This window comes from Saccostrea echinata, unplaced genomic scaffold (genome assembly GCF_033153115.1).
Source record: "Saccostrea echinata isolate AGI-Se365-2 ecotype Australia unplaced genomic scaffold, CSIRO_AGI_Sech_v1 ptg000006l, whole genome shotgun sequence".
Classification (NCBI taxonomy): domain Eukaryota; kingdom Metazoa; phylum Mollusca; class Bivalvia; order Ostreida; family Ostreidae; genus Saccostrea; species Saccostrea echinata.
The window spans coordinates 2,310,623-2,326,703 of record NW_026889755.1 but is presented as its reverse complement, the minus strand read 5'-3'; the positions used below and the strand labels follow the sequence as shown (position 1 = coordinate 2,326,703).

The 16,081-nt window shown below is 31.2% G+C and overlaps 1 protein-coding gene across 1 annotated transcript in view; it reads right to left on the bottom strand.

Moving 5' to 3' along the window:
- LOC133180153 (receptor-type tyrosine-protein phosphatase epsilon-like) overlaps window positions 1-10,163 on the bottom strand; it is a 29,063-nt gene extending 18,900 nt beyond the window's left edge. Inside the window, exons 1-2 of the mRNA XM_061314724.1 lie at window positions 10,124-10,163; window positions 9,003-9,239 (exon numbers count right to left, since the gene is read on the bottom strand). Coding sequence (XP_061170708.1) covers window positions 9,003-9,239; window positions 10,124-10,163 — 277 coding nt within the window. The remainder of the gene's footprint in view (window positions 1-9,002; window positions 9,240-10,123) is intronic.
- Window positions 10,164-16,081: the final 5,918 nt, after the last annotated feature.

The window sequence follows — 16,081 nt, the reverse complement described above, 5'->3', positions numbered from 1 at the left end:
AATAGAAGCCTTGTCATCGATTGCAAATATTAATGTTTCTAAATTTTTAAAAATCATTGCTATTTGGAGCTTATTATACCCCAATTAATCTCAAATATTTGATATTTTTAAAAAGAGCTATAAACGCAACTAATGTACATATGTATAGGTATTTATCTAAAACTTGGTCGCATAATCAAAATGCAACAACTTTATAGAACATATTTATTATGGAATGTATGTGTAGCATGAAGTAGGAAAATGTATAACTTAACAACTTCAGAGCAATTAATTTGAAACCTATTTTACAAGATTTTAGAGTTTACAACTATTTAATATACAGAACCAGTGAACTTAAAATAGTGTCCTGACATTTAATATATCAAATTCATAATATGAAATGCAGATTAATGGGAAATTAATACTGATGTGTGAAAAGGAGATTTATAGACAAACAAACGCTGATTACATGTATTTACATGCAAACGAGAAAAACCTGCTTCAATGTTTCTCCTTTGTTATCAATGGTTGTTACATTTTGACATTAAAAATTCACCAAGTGACTTTTTACTTGAGGTAACTGTGAATACTAAATTCTACCACGTGACTTGTAAGATAGAATTGTTACAACGCAAAATGTAATAACAACGCAAAATGTAATAAACCGGGATGATGACATTTTGCTTTATTACATTTCGCGTCGAAATCAGCACAGAATGTAATGACGCAAAATGTAATAATTTAATAAGAACTTTTAGGAATATTACATTTTGCGAAATTACGTTTGGCGTTGATATCAAGCAAAATCTAATAACGCAAATTGTAATAAGCTATTTTTTTGAATATTGTATTTTTTATTATTATATTTTGCGTCGATATTAAGCAAAACGCAACAATGCAAAATGTCAAAACACACTTTTTGGTCAGTGCTGTTGAGAATGATTTTCACACCAATGATTATATATTGCTTTATTATAAATCGTTTCCTGATCTACGAAGTAATGCAAGTTCCATTTCAAGGGATCAAATTATTTCCGGGCTTTCAGACACGACAATTTTTATTAATTTGAAATGCAAAAGGACATATCCATGTCTTATGTTTACGTATATTTGAGTAACTAGCATTTGATTCGCCAATATTATCATTGATTAATTTCACCAATTTTAAATCATCTTTGCATTCGGTACCACTAGTATTCAGTGGATTTATAATTTTTATGATAATAATGTGTAATGCAAAAATTTACTGGGAAACAAAAACTTAGAATTCTATGAGATAAAGCTTTATTTATGCATAAACAAAGGAAAATTATATAAAGTACCTGAAAAGCATTTCATATTCCTAACCCACTCATCCACTTCAGCACATTCCTATTCATATTTCATAATATTAAAGATATGTTTAAATCAATTTTATGATGTCTTGCGTTCAACACAATACAAAACATTATTGTTGTGCGTTGTTACATTTTCATTTTATTATATTTTGCGTTGCCCTGAAATTAAAAATTAAATAACACAAAATGTAATAATCAAAAAGTGCATTATAACATTCTGCGTTAATCTCCATGTAAAATGTTATAAGGCAAATTGTAATAGTCCTAAAAAGCCTGTTTTTACATTTTGCATTATTACAATTTGCGTTGTTCTCGGCGCAAAATATAACAACGACAATGTAATAATTCCAGTTAATTTCATTTTGCGTTGTTATTATTTTTGTGCTAAGTAGGATGTTGTCTTCGAACACGTTAAATTATGAGACATTTATTAAAAATCTTCTTTACTAACAAGGTCGTGTTTATTTCGTTTTGAAACCTTTGTAAATAGTGTACTTGTGCCATAATGATTAAAGAGGGAGATTGAAATTTGTAATCACGTATTTTTATGCATGTCATTGTTATCTACCTAGTCCAATTTAAGACAATTCTTACTATACGTATCTTATGTTCAATCAAGAGCGTGAACATTAAGTGTAATTTCTCTCTGTTTGGAAAGCGGAAAGAATAAAAAGTTCTTTTATTTTATCATAGTCTTAAATCATTTGAATTGATTAAACCATTTAATTTTTTTTCAAATAGAGAGTCTTGTTTAATAAATACATGGAGATAAGATGATATTGTGATATACGTAAAGCTACAGAAGTGACCGAAAATGACCCAAAAATCCTGCATTGTTAAGACATCCTTTCCAAAAAGAAATGAACTGAGAATTATTGAAAGATCGTATTGATTTGCAATGCCAGTTAGCAAAGTAAGTATCTGACTCGTGAAACCTGTTACAATCACTTCGCATAACTCTGTATAAGAAGTATTTTCGTATCCATCTGGGTAGTTAACTCCATCCAACCGTTCATTGTAAAAGATGACATATCGTCCGTATCTGGTACAAGTTGTTGTGAAATTTAGTGACGGTAACTCTGGGCCGTCTTTGTAACAAAGTGATTCGTTTTCTCTTTCTGAAGACTCTGATAATAACAGTGAAAATCCAGCAAAGCGGCCTATTTGTCGATCCCCTGGAAAAAAATAGACTTTCAAAACAATAAATGAAAATTTCAAGAAAACTATTGAAAGTTGATTATTTTAATTTATAAGACAATGGAATCAAAATATCTTATTCATTCTCATGCATGTTTCTACACGCGGTTTTGTTATTTTTTTTAATGAAAAAATGAAGTTATCAGGAGATCCCCTTTTATTGTTTTATTTTGAACGTAAACCTCCTCCTAGAAATTATTATTTTCAGACACATTCTGCTATGTATATGAATGTCCCGATAGCATCTACCAAAATAATTATTATCCTTGATACGATTATATATTGCATTTTTAAAGGGACTATAATTGTCACGTAGGTTTATTGAAGTTTATTAACTCATATCTATACATCCATGATTCCTGCACCAGTGCACGTGTATATAAAAAGGTTTAAGTAAGTTTTCCCATGTTTTTTTTTAAATTAGAAGATAGAATAAGAATTCGACTAGGATGTTCTTTAGAAGAAGCAGTTTTTAATTTCTTAAAAAAAAATTGTTGTACCCTGTAATTGTAGAAAATTAAATTTCTATTATTAAAGTAAGTTCTATTGCAAGTATTGTTGAAATTGACCTAGTGCTTTTAAAGAATATTTATCTAATACTTGAAGATCGCGTTAAAGCAGACGATACATTTTTTTTTGAAAAATACAGACACACAAGCGATATAATATAGGTAAAAAAAATTTTGAAATTGATGGGTTATTCAGTTTGCATGATTCAATGATATAAATACTGCATGTAGTTGAGTGTAACATTGAAAATTTTCACCCCAAGAAAACCATTGTCAACCGAGGCGCAGCCGAGGTTGACAATGGTTTTCTTGGGGTGAAAATTTTCAATGTTACACTCAACTACATGCAGTACTTATTATATTATAGTGAATGTCTTATACAAATACACATTTCAGTGAACCTTGCGCGCATAAATTCTGCGCAGTAAATATTCTTTTTTTTAATATCACCCGTCATCAGGTAATGTCGACTGTTGCTATGCTGGAGGGCGTGGCTTCATTATTCAGCGGGTAATAGTGTTTTTTATAACCCCGGATCGAAAGATACTGGAGGTATATTGTTTTTGTCCTGTCCGTCTGTTTGTCTGTCTGTTGTCAACTTTAACCTTGCCCATAACTTTTGAATGTTTGAAGCTATGACTTTCATATTTCAGATGTGTATTCCTTGTGACAAGACTTTTCTTTGGATACCATCATATTTGACCTTTTGACCTTGACCTTGGAGTTTGACTCACTTTTGCAAAATTTATGAGACTTTAACCTTGGCCATAACTTCTGAACAGTTGGAGCTTGGGGTTTCAAACTTCACATGTGTATTCTTTGTGACAAGGCCTTCCTTTGGATACCAACAACTTTGACCCTTTGACCTTGATCTAGGAGTTTGACGTACTTTTGAAAAACTTTAACCTTGGCCATAACTTTTGAACAGTTGGTGCTTAGGGTTTCAAACTTCACATGTGTATTCTTTGTGACAAGACCTTCCTCTGGATATCAACCTCTTTGACCCTTTGACCTTGATCTAGGAGTTTGTTGTACTTTTGAAAAACTTTAACCCTGGCCATAACTTTTGATTGGTTGGTGCTAGGGCTTTCATATTTCACATGTGCAGTCCTTGTGACAAGACCTTTCCTTGGATACCAACAACTTTGACCCTTTTATACCTTGGAGTTTGTCCTACTTTTGGAAAACTTTAACCTTGGCTGTAACTTTTGAACTGTTGGTGCTAGGGCTTTCATACTTCACATGTGTAATCCTTCGCAGCTAGGTTAAGGACTCCCATATATACTTCAGTCTATGCAGAGGTTCGGGAGGGCTATTATGACGTCACGTTAAAAACAATACAAATGAATCTCGATGAATAAATACTATATGTTCTTTTTAAAACACACTAAATACTTTCGTTTCTCATAAGTGTTATAAAGATACATGGATGTGCAACTTATCTTGCCATAATACCACTTAGCGTATGCAGAATGAAAGCCAGCTTGATCTCGCTGTACTTACTGAGATGACGTCATTTCTTAGTTTGACACGCAGTTTCTCTGTATTTGAGGCGTGGATCAAGCTTTTATCGTAGCTTGTAAAAATAAAAATAAATACGAAACATGCGTAGTCAGACAAAAAGAGAGACATATTCTGAAATATATTAATCCACATTTTATTGTCAAACTAAATTGATAATGTGTAGACTTTAGATATAGCCGTAGGGAGTACATTTGTACAGTAACGTGCTAGAATGAGGGGTCCAGCCCCTCGAAAATATCAAAAGTTCAACGATATCCGCTTCACTATAAATTCTGAATTTTTAAACACATGTAGCTATTATTCCTACTATTCTGAAAAGTGCTGGGAGCTGGTTGTACATTGTTTATTTACCGTATAACGGTTTTTTTCTGCGGTTGGAAATTTTTGCGATTTAACCCCTAAAAGATAGCAAATTAATTTCTGCGTTTTCAATTTCTGCGGTTGCATTATAACGCAAAAAATTATTTACTGGGTATGATCACCAAACTCTAAGAATTATCAGATAGCTGCCATGTTTACGTTTTATAAATTCATTGAGTCATACGCAGGACTGTTAAGGCTTACTACGAAGAAATCAAAGGAATATAAACGTGCATAAATACATACCTTTTTAAACTGAATTTATTTTTGTAAAGCTACTATATTATCACATGACTTTAATTTTAATTGAAATAACATTGTATACCCCGCTCTGTACGGAATTTGGTTTGGTCACGTTATTTGACAGTCACGTGATAAATGCATGTACTGTGTACTGTATGTAGGTCATAAACAAATTTCAATATCGCAAGGGCATACCCTAGTTAGAATTAAAAATTTCAGTAATAAATTGTATCTATATAACTTGTACTTTATGGAAAGTGCTGCTGCTTTAAATATAATTCGCATTTTATTAGTTTAAATTTCAAGTTATTTGGCTGTAGTCGAAATATGTGTGACCTTTACCATGTATTTTATTTATTTATTTATTAATGCTCTCGATTTCTGGAAAGCAGCAGCACTTTTCAAGTTAAGGAATGTTTCCGTTATGCATATTCAAAAAATGGTCAAGATCTATCAAGTGTATGCCCTTGCGAAAAGGCGATTTAATGAGGCACCTCGGCGTGAAACATGCACACCCTATAGACAAAAACACGGTAGAATTAATTCAATACATTCTCTCGATACTTTTTAAATAATGGCTCTAAACAAAGGTTTCCGATTTGTATTAATGGTCTACCTCAGATTTTTAAATAATATTTTGCTTAATAATAAAATCCGTTTTTCTCTGTGGAAAAATTACTTGATCCGCCTCTCACTGCACATAAAATGCGTCAAATTTTACCATGATGACGTCATGTCGACAAGTGTATTGCGATCAGTGACTTGTTGATATTTTGCTGTGTGGGATTTAACTAGCGACAAAAATGAATGCAGTGGTAAGTTTTGATGAAGTTCATCACTCTTATGCAGTTTAAAACCGCAAATTATTTCATTTTCTGTTGTTGTGAGGAACTGCTATATTTGTGTGATGTCACAGTAGACATTTCCCGTGTAAATTAGGCCCCGCCCCCTTTATGCAGCCTTAACAGAGCTGCGTATTGATCAAAGGTGCATGAGAACCGGTATTAAGCTATTAAGCTTAATTAAACTACAATCTTTTAGTCAGTCTTTGAAAAATTATGTCGAGTCCCAACTGAAATGAGTATCAGTCCACCCAAACAACATGAAAATCTTTATTCTACATTGTTACAAACGTTTTATGCGATCTATTAAAATATTTAAATATATAGATAATTAGTGCATCCAGGCCATATTCTAAAAATACACTTATAGTTAATTGCCATCAAAATTAACCTGGTGTTTATATTTTAAGCTCAAACAAACAGTTGCATAATCAAGTAACCTAAAGTTGACCGTTTACAATCACAGGTGCCATGTGCAATGAGGCGTAACTAATCTTGTCAGTCGTCTGCACTGAGTGAAATTCACGAGACAATCAAGCCACATTGTGTATACAAGCAGTAATTATGGTCTCAAGATAAAACACAAAATTGACAAAAGTGTTAAAGAAAGAAAGAAAAGCTACTATGTGCTATTTGCAGCTATCGGAGTTTGGACTAATAATTGCGAAGTCTCTTTTAGTCATTTACATGTACATGTATATCCGACGTGTAAAATAAAGAAATAGGTACAAGAAAAGATGTTTTTGTATAAAATTATTAAATTGATATTATTTACAGGAACGTTTTGATTCAATATGTTTTGGACAAATCCTGACATCTAAATCTTCGAATTTCGATGACACCCGAATTTTCTCGCTAACGAGGACGTGTCCACTCATGAGTCTGCGGACGCATCGTTTTTAAGAACCTTGCGTCCCAAATAACTTTGCTGCGTCCAGTACGCAGGTTCTTGTGTTAATGAGAATCCTGTGACATACGCACAACTTCTCATACTTGCATGTATAAAATATATATCTGAAGAAATATTGAAATATATTTTGCGATTGTAATTTCTGCGGATTTGTCCTATCCGCAAAATTCCGCAAAAATTGGACAACCGCAGAAAATACCCGTTATACGGTATTCCTTAATCTAACATTCCAATGCGTATTACATTTTTGTTTGGAGTTTATAGAAAGATGGCTAAATTTTAAACAATTCTCGAGCATGAGGAAGTTGCTCCCAGCACTTTTCGGGTTAAGGAATTTGTCTCAAAGAAAACAAAATAAATTTTATAGCGGAAAGATGCCCGTATATCGTTGAACTTTTACGATCTTTGTAGTAGTACATATATGGTCCAATTTTAAACCTGTCACGTGACAAACAGCTGATGTAAGCGATGTCAATTTGGCCAAACTCAGCAGAGAACCGATATATACAAATGCAATCACCACAATTCACATTTATCAAAACTACTGCTGTTTAAAAAATATTAAAATTGTATTCATTTTCCCTGAATATATAAAGGCGTATATTTCATGGGCGTCCTTAACCTAGCTGCGTTGTGACAAGACCTTTCTTTGGATACCAACAGCTTTGACCCTTTGATTTTGACCTTGGAGTTTGACCTTCTTTTGGAAGAACTTTAACCTTGACCATTACTTTTGAACGATTGGTGCTTCGGCTTTCATATTTCACCTGTGTATTTCTTGAGAGAAGGCCTTTCTTTGGCACCATTAATTTTGACCATTTTACCTTGACCTTGATGTTTGACATACTTTTGAAAAAAAACTTTAACTTTTCCATATCTATTCAATGGTTGCTGCTAGGCCTTTCATATTTTACAGGTTTATTCCTCCAGACAAGACCTTACTTTGGGTATCAACATATTTGATTTGCATTTGAGAAAGTTTAACCTTTGCTATAAGTTGCCATACGGGGGCATCAGTGTTTTACAAACACATCTTGTTAACAAATATTTCTCGACGAATCAGATTCAACTAATTTACATGAAAGTATAATATTTAAGAATACCAAGCTGAAAAGGGGTTAAAAGGCTCATAGATTTTAATTTCCAGCCCTTCTCTGGCACGTGGTGGCGTCTCAATATAATTGCACAAAAAAAACCCCATATATTTAAAAAAATATATAAAACCCTATTCATATTCTAATATATTTGGAACGATTCTTGTCAACTTCCATATTTCATATTTCTGCTTAGAAATCCATTATGGAAAGAATAATTCGCTTTTTAACCATGGATATTCAAAACATAAAATTGTAACTGTAGGGCACAGATTTAATTATTTAAAGCAATATGAGCTGCAACTTTGATGTCAAAATTTTTTGTTGCAATATTGTAACTATATCAGTGACAGAAAAAAGAACGCTAATGAACTTCTGTTGTTAATAGCGACTTATAAATAATATACGACGTCATGTGACGTAAGAAAATCTAGATGCACCAAATGTCACGTGCGGTTTGAAAAGACGGGTCTAAATAGAAAATAGTACACTGAAAAGGTGTATCTGCGGTCGCCCTAACGGTCGCACCGTCAACATATTATTTGTGATGGAAAAACTATTTATAAGCTTTGATTGAAGCAAAATTATACATTATTGTCATCCCGTACAATATTGATTTCTTATATAATACTATACATTCCATTATACACAAATCTTTCTTCTGAAAAAAAAAATACTTTATTTAAGTCTAATTGATCATAAATGTTTAAATTAGATACAGATTTATCATGACAGCACGTGTTACATGTAATAGCAAAATAAATGCTCAAAAATGCAGCTCATATTGCTTTAATCAGTATCATTAAATTGAGGCAAGAGCTGCTTTTTTAGGACATAGTTATATATAATATATGAAAAAATAAATGACAATAGCTCTAGATCCCTCTTCCACAAAAATTCTCAATATTAAAATTATCGTTCTTTGGAATTGTAAAGATTCCTTTATTACTTTACTTTTGACATGACAGTGTGTATTTATTAAGATCAGATTAAATGTGAAATCTTACTGTGTTCAGGAATGTCCTTAAACAGTATATTTATGCTATATATACTGTAAATAGCACCCAAATCCACTTTCCATCTCCCAGTCTTATCCTCAGAACGTCCTCCTATCACACTTTGTCTTGTACACGTGTCTTTATCTCTATCCACTGCATTTTTTGAGATATACTGGTCTTTACATTCACGATGTGGACATGGCCAGGTTAAAGTCTGACTAGTTGCTTTCTCTCTCGACAGATCCACTTTAGGAAAATATAAACAGATTATTGTTCATATCGTTGCATGAAGCAATATCATTTGGTTTAATTAATAGAAAAACGAGAGAGAGAGAGAGAGAGAGAGAGAGAGAGAGGTTGCTTAACGCCAATTCTGCAATATTTAACGGTTAGAGTAAAAAACAGAAAGGTTTATGATTTACTGGAACATAAAAGAAACATAGATATATCCTTCTTTTTTTAAACAAAAACTTATAAAGTTTAGTGCTAATATTTTTTGTTTATTTAAGCAATTACGATTTTGGAGTGGATTTAGCGTTTACTTTTTTCAATTTTTTTTAAATTAAAAACTGCTTCATTCTGCAAAACCAAAGATTGATGAATTAAAAAAAAATATACTGTGTAATGAGTTTAATGGAATCAATGGAAATTTGACAATGTTAGACAACAGTAGTCTTTGTATATTAAAACATCGTCTCTAATATGATTAAGACTGTATTTTGTAAAAGTTACGTACTTACTTACGGAGGATGCAAACCATATACTAGATTACATGTACGTATCTGTGTTACCGTTGTAGTTTCGTTTCAGATAATTAACTAAGATTAACACATTTACGATATAGCTACCCAAGTAACTTACTCACCAATTATCTCTTTTTCACACATTTTCCCTTCACTCTCGCACGCTCTTTTTGATAAACATTGTTATAATTGCGCTGCTCATGTTTGATATTCTTGTAAACATTTCTTTCCTAGTGATTCATTTAAAATATAAGAATGACATATGTGTAGCAAAATCGTAGTCTTTTAAGAATAATATGTACGAACATAATGTTAGGTGGAAAAAGTCACAAGGTATAGAAAATATTATAAATAAATAGAATACTTGTTGTGTTAAAAACTACGTACCGTATCCAGAAGAGACAGAAAATCCAATTAGAAGCGCCATTTTTATTAAAATATACCTTATGAGGCACATGATTTCTTCTGTTTACATGTACCAAGCTTACTAAACGGGAAGTTTAAAAGACATTTTAAAAAGTCGTCATATGGTGAAACATTTCTGTCGTATTTAATGTTGAAAGCAAACATTATCTATATGGTCTTACAATACAAAGAAGAAAAAAAAAACTCAGTTGTATTTTAAGAAATTTCGTTCAATATTTCAACATACTCGTACTTATATGTAATTGAAATCCAGTCCAAACGAAGACTTAAGGGTAAGAACTTAAGCAATTATATTACATATAGGGCGAGAATGACAGAATTATTGATTATTAATTTCATTAGGAAAAATACGATTAAAAAAAAGGAGACATTTAAATATCGTATTAGCAGAAATTTTGGCATTTTAGGGAGGATGTTGAGATCGCTTAGTTTAAAAATCGCCAACAATTTATTTCGCAAAGAGTTAACCATTATTTTTCTATGCACAATAAAATCGCTAAAATTACATCTTGCTTAAATCAAATATTTATTTTTAAGGAGAAATCTCTACGTTTGCTTAGCTAAAAAAATTGCACTTATACGGTATATATGTAATTTTATACATTTCCTAAAATTGAAATCATTATGAAGAAAATATTCTTATCTACTGTATTTGCTCGCAGTGGAGATCTGTATAGTACGCTATATTGCTTCCACAAATGCATTCCTCAAGTGCTTGGCGCACGATAAAGAAGAATATATATATATTTTTTAAATTCTACATCCGGCTTTATTTTTTTTTGAATATGCTTAACCTTTATAAGAGTATTGTGAATGAGAATCACCTGATGTTACCTTTGTTCGAATGTTATCTCTTAAATTGATTGGAAAAAAAATCTGTGCGGCAAAATAAAGTGACAGTTGAAACCAGGTCAACAGATTTTCTATGATATCACAAAATGCCATTCCATGAAACGTTACTTCCTGGTAAAGACAAACATTTCATTTTTTGACTACTTATATATCCTTCCGGTACAGCGTATACTTTGAATAAATGATTGAAAGGCCATATTCTATATGTCTTTCTCTTAAGATAAAAAGTTAGAATGTACCTATTTTTAGATATATGAGTTTTGTTAAAAATGATAAAATTAAGTAAAATAAGATCATGTACTTTTATCGAAATAAAACTTTCTGATTTTTAAATCATACACAGTACACACAGAAATGAAGTTGATTAAATATATATGTTCTTGATTACGTCTCCCAGCACCAAATATATATGATGCTTTTAAGGAGGCTGGATCCTGTTATCAAAAGTATTGAAATTATTTTTAGACCATCACTGAGCGATGGAAAAAACGAAACTTAACACCTACTGGAAGAATCACGTTGATTAAATCACTACTTATATCACAGCTTAATCATTTATTTATTACTATAACAAACCCACCTTCAGGTGTTGTAGAAAGATCTAAACAAATTGATTTTTAATTTTTTATGGAAGTCAAATGTAGACAAAATAAAAAGAAAAGTTGTGACTCAGGGGGTCGTAACATAAAGGGTACTTAAGTCTAAGACCATGTTTAAGTAGGACTTAAGTACAGTCTTAAACTTTAGACCGTAACTAGAAACGTGCTAATATTTGACAATCTTAGCAAAACTTAGGCGGCCGGTAGAGGTGACTTAAGTATGTCTTAACTTTCTTAAACATATATTTAGAACTATTTAAGGTTGTCTTTATATGTTAAAACATCCCTCTATTTATATTATGCATCAAAAAATAATTTTCTATATTTAAATATACTGGTATAAGAATTTTAGTTTTTTGGCGGGGGGAGGGGGGATTCATCACTGATTCCAATGTCACTCTCCATATGACATATACATGTAAATGCAAAATATTATCATGCAGTTAGTGAAAGCCTAAGAGGAGTAGACACATTCTTTACCGCTAAGTAAATTATCAAGAATTTCCTGTTATTCAATATTAGTAATTTCATTTCATTGTATATAGTGCGCTGCAATATTTGTGATGCATTATAGTGTTAGAATAGCATGGCTTGTAACGGAGATAAGTTTTTCTTCTTCAAAATAATATTCGTCCTGTACTCAGTAGCAAACTCCTACGGATACGGTGAGTATCTCTAAATATTAAATGCATTACGGGTTGATTTTGAAATAGGAGCAAACAGTTATCAAATATCTAACTCATCAAAACTAAACTCATTAATTCCCTATATTTATTTTTCAATTCCAAAGTCACAATTTTAAAGAAATCAACATATTTTCGAGGAGTTGAATTTTTAAAGGTATTTTGTGTGTGTGTGTGCGTGTGTGGAGGGGGGGGGGTGGTTCGAAGAAATGCGGGGTTGTTAAACATTCAAAAGTTTTCACTTTCTAGAGGACATGAATTCATGGGTCTCTTCATGCCACGAAAATAGAAAAAGAAAATTAAACCCTAGGCTAATAAAAATAAGCTATTTTACAATATGTCTTTAATCGAGTGCTGAAATAACCATTTATGAAAAAGAAAATCCAGTGCTCTATATGAGACAAAATAAAAAAAAGAATAATTAAAAAAAAGAATATTAAAAAAATTAATATTTTAAAAAACTTTAAAAATGTGATTTAAAAAAGAAATTTTTACGCTACATAGCGCAGTAATTTTTATAAAATAATGGGCAATAGAAGAGAATAATCAAATTCCACCTGGCACAATTTTGATATAGCCATTCATATAGCGATAATTCAATAATAGCAGAAGCTCCTTAACAAGATGTACTTGTATTAAGTACATGTATGATGAAAGTGGCTATTAAAACTTATTTGCAAAAAAATATAACATCTCCTTACATTTTCATTCTAAATGCATCTTTTTTTTCATTTATTTCATTCAAGAAGAAAAGATATAGGATATATGCATAATGTTGCTGATAATAATTAAAAAACTTTTTTTTTAAGGTAAAACATATTGGGGTTTGTCTTCCGACTTATCTGATGCTCTGACTCTTTTTTTTACTTTAATGCTTAAGTATCAAAAGTCTTTGCTCTGGAATTAAATTACGTTATTTTGTACAACTTTTATAACATGAAATCGTCCCCAAAATGTCTTTCATGAACTGAATCTGAAAATCATTCCTGATTAAATGATAAGAAATAAAGTGTAAACCGAAGCTTTTGAATATTATTGCGCAATATTTGAAACCTTTTATTATGTAACTTTCAAATATAAGAAAGATCAGGAAACTTTTAACATATATAATTAATTGTATAGAATACATGTATGTATGTTATTGTCTACCGAAGACAGTAAGTGTAAAATTTACAATATAATAACTAAATAGTAATGTTTGTACTGACTGCTACCCGGTAAATTTTAAAATCTAGAATTAGAAATTTGAATAAGATGTATTTGTCTAGCTTTAAACCATGAATTACAAACCAAATTTAACAAATTAACGGGGAAATATTAAAGACTCCAAAGAGACTGGACCTGTTTCATATTTGGATGTTTTTATTAAACAAGACATTGATTGAAAACTTACAATTAAACTTAATGATAAACGAGATGACTTTTCTAATGTCAACTTCCGTTAGTTATGTCCCAATATACCAATATCAACTCTCCCAGTTGATTCAATACATAAGAGCATGTTCTACGTACGATACAATTCTTAAGAAGCATGCTAATTACAAGTAAGTTGATGATACATGGATATCAAGAATTTCGTTTAAAGTCAAAATTTCGCATATCAATACAATGACCTTATATGCAGTTACAATCTATCGTTAAATCGAATCTTGACTGAAGTCTTTCATATATATGAATTGTTAGACCATAATTCTATACTGAATTCTCTACGGATTTTCCCGTTTACCCGATCATGATAAAGAGCACACAGCAGGCGTGGCCGGTTGACAAGAGATGCTGTCTCCTCCATGGCACCTGATCTCTTCGCTGTTGTCAGGAGCCGTGTTTGCTCTACTTACAATTTATATTCTTTGATTTGAATTTGAGCATGATTGCTGTTCCTTATCTTCACTTTTCATTAATGAACAATGTGAAACGACGCCATCCTATGCAAAATAATCATGCCAATTTTGATTTTATGGTATTTAGTATGTCCCAACTATCTGTAGAGGTACATATACCCATAAGAATTAATTAAGAATGATAGGATTGATATCGTGTTATCGCTGTTGAAACATTGATAACCAATAAAGTCCATTATTCTGGACAAATGGAACAATATAATACATAATTATACTCCAAAGAAGAGGGGAGGTGGGAGTATACTGTTTTACCATATTGTGTCTGTCTGTCTGTAATAAATTCTAATCGCAGATTTCTCAGAATCTACTCTTTGCAGATGCTTGAAATTTTAGGACAATCTTTGCGTTCAAAGGTCATATGATGGTGTTTATTTCTGTACGAATTCGATGTCAACTTCATGTTTATCAGTGCGTATGTCTGTACCAAATTTCCGTCGCTATGTTCTCAGCATCTACGGTACTCTTCGCTGATGCTTGAAATTTTAGCACACTTTTTGTCTAGGCAATGTATTTGGTGGGATTCATTTTTGTACGAATCCGATGTCAACTTCCTGTTTATATTTGCGTTTGTTCGTACCAAATGCCCAAAAAGTTTGTAATAGAACCTTTTGATCAATGTGAATGTTCCATAATGGATTTATATTGTTAGTACATATCATATGATGATGTAATTAAAAATATAGACAGTATATTTTTAACAAGATGCTTATGTTCTCATGTTTCGATACTGTGGACATTGACTTCCTGAATAAATTTTAATGTTGATTAAAAATGATGAATCTTAAATGAAAAAAAAAATCATAGTAAGTACAAAATTTCTTAAACATAACTTGTGTATATCTCATGAGAGCGTATATTCACATCAGAGCGGATGATATTACTTGTTAGCATTGGCTCACAGACTTCTTGTTATATAATATATAAATTATTTTTATTTTAAGTAAAACAATGTTCCATCATTTTCAAGAAGTGTCACTACAGATGCAACATAATATTTATAATTAATTTATTATTGCGATACTATAAGATACATGTACATTGTATACAACAGTACAATTACAATTTTCTTGGCTCACAGAAAAGAGTAAAATGCCATGTCATCATTGACAAAAACCGACTGTTTGCAATGCCAGAAACTTGGCCAATTATGTAATTATTTCAAGATAATGAGAATACACTCTATAATTTTGTATCATATGACTACCAACAGTTATACCCTTTACCTTAACGGGAACCTCTGTAAAAAAAAATTACATACTTGATAGTCAAAAATATACCTTTATATGATGAATTTTAATCATCAACTGTGCTTACTAACCATAACTCTTAATTTGACCCTAAGACTTTCTTCATGTGTCATTTTGCAATTTATCAATCGAATTACCAGCTGATTTTATGAAAAGAGGTCCATTTCAACTCAATTTTTTTTTGTTTCATTTCTGCTTAAATAAATATTCATTATTATCCAGGTTTTTCTGACATACAAAGTTTGGTTATCATAGACATTTTTTTAAAACCAAAAACCAAAAAAAAAAAAAATAAAAAAATAAAAAAAAAAACAAAAAACAAAACAAAACAAAAACAAACAAACAAACAAGCAAAAAAAAAAAAAAAAAAAAAAAAAAAAAAAAAAAAAAAAAAAAAAAACCGCAGATTTCATATGTTCATTAATACCAATTTATATATCTAATATTTACATTTGCCAATGTTTTTCCTTATATAACAATACTAATTAAATTGAAATTCATTTTTTAATGACATGCAGTTGGTCACATGATTAGACTTTCTTGCGGTTGGAAAGCAAACTGCACGCGTCATTTGGAAAGTTCCGATTGTGACGTCACATGATGTCGTAGGTACGTCATGTTGCATTTCCATAACAAA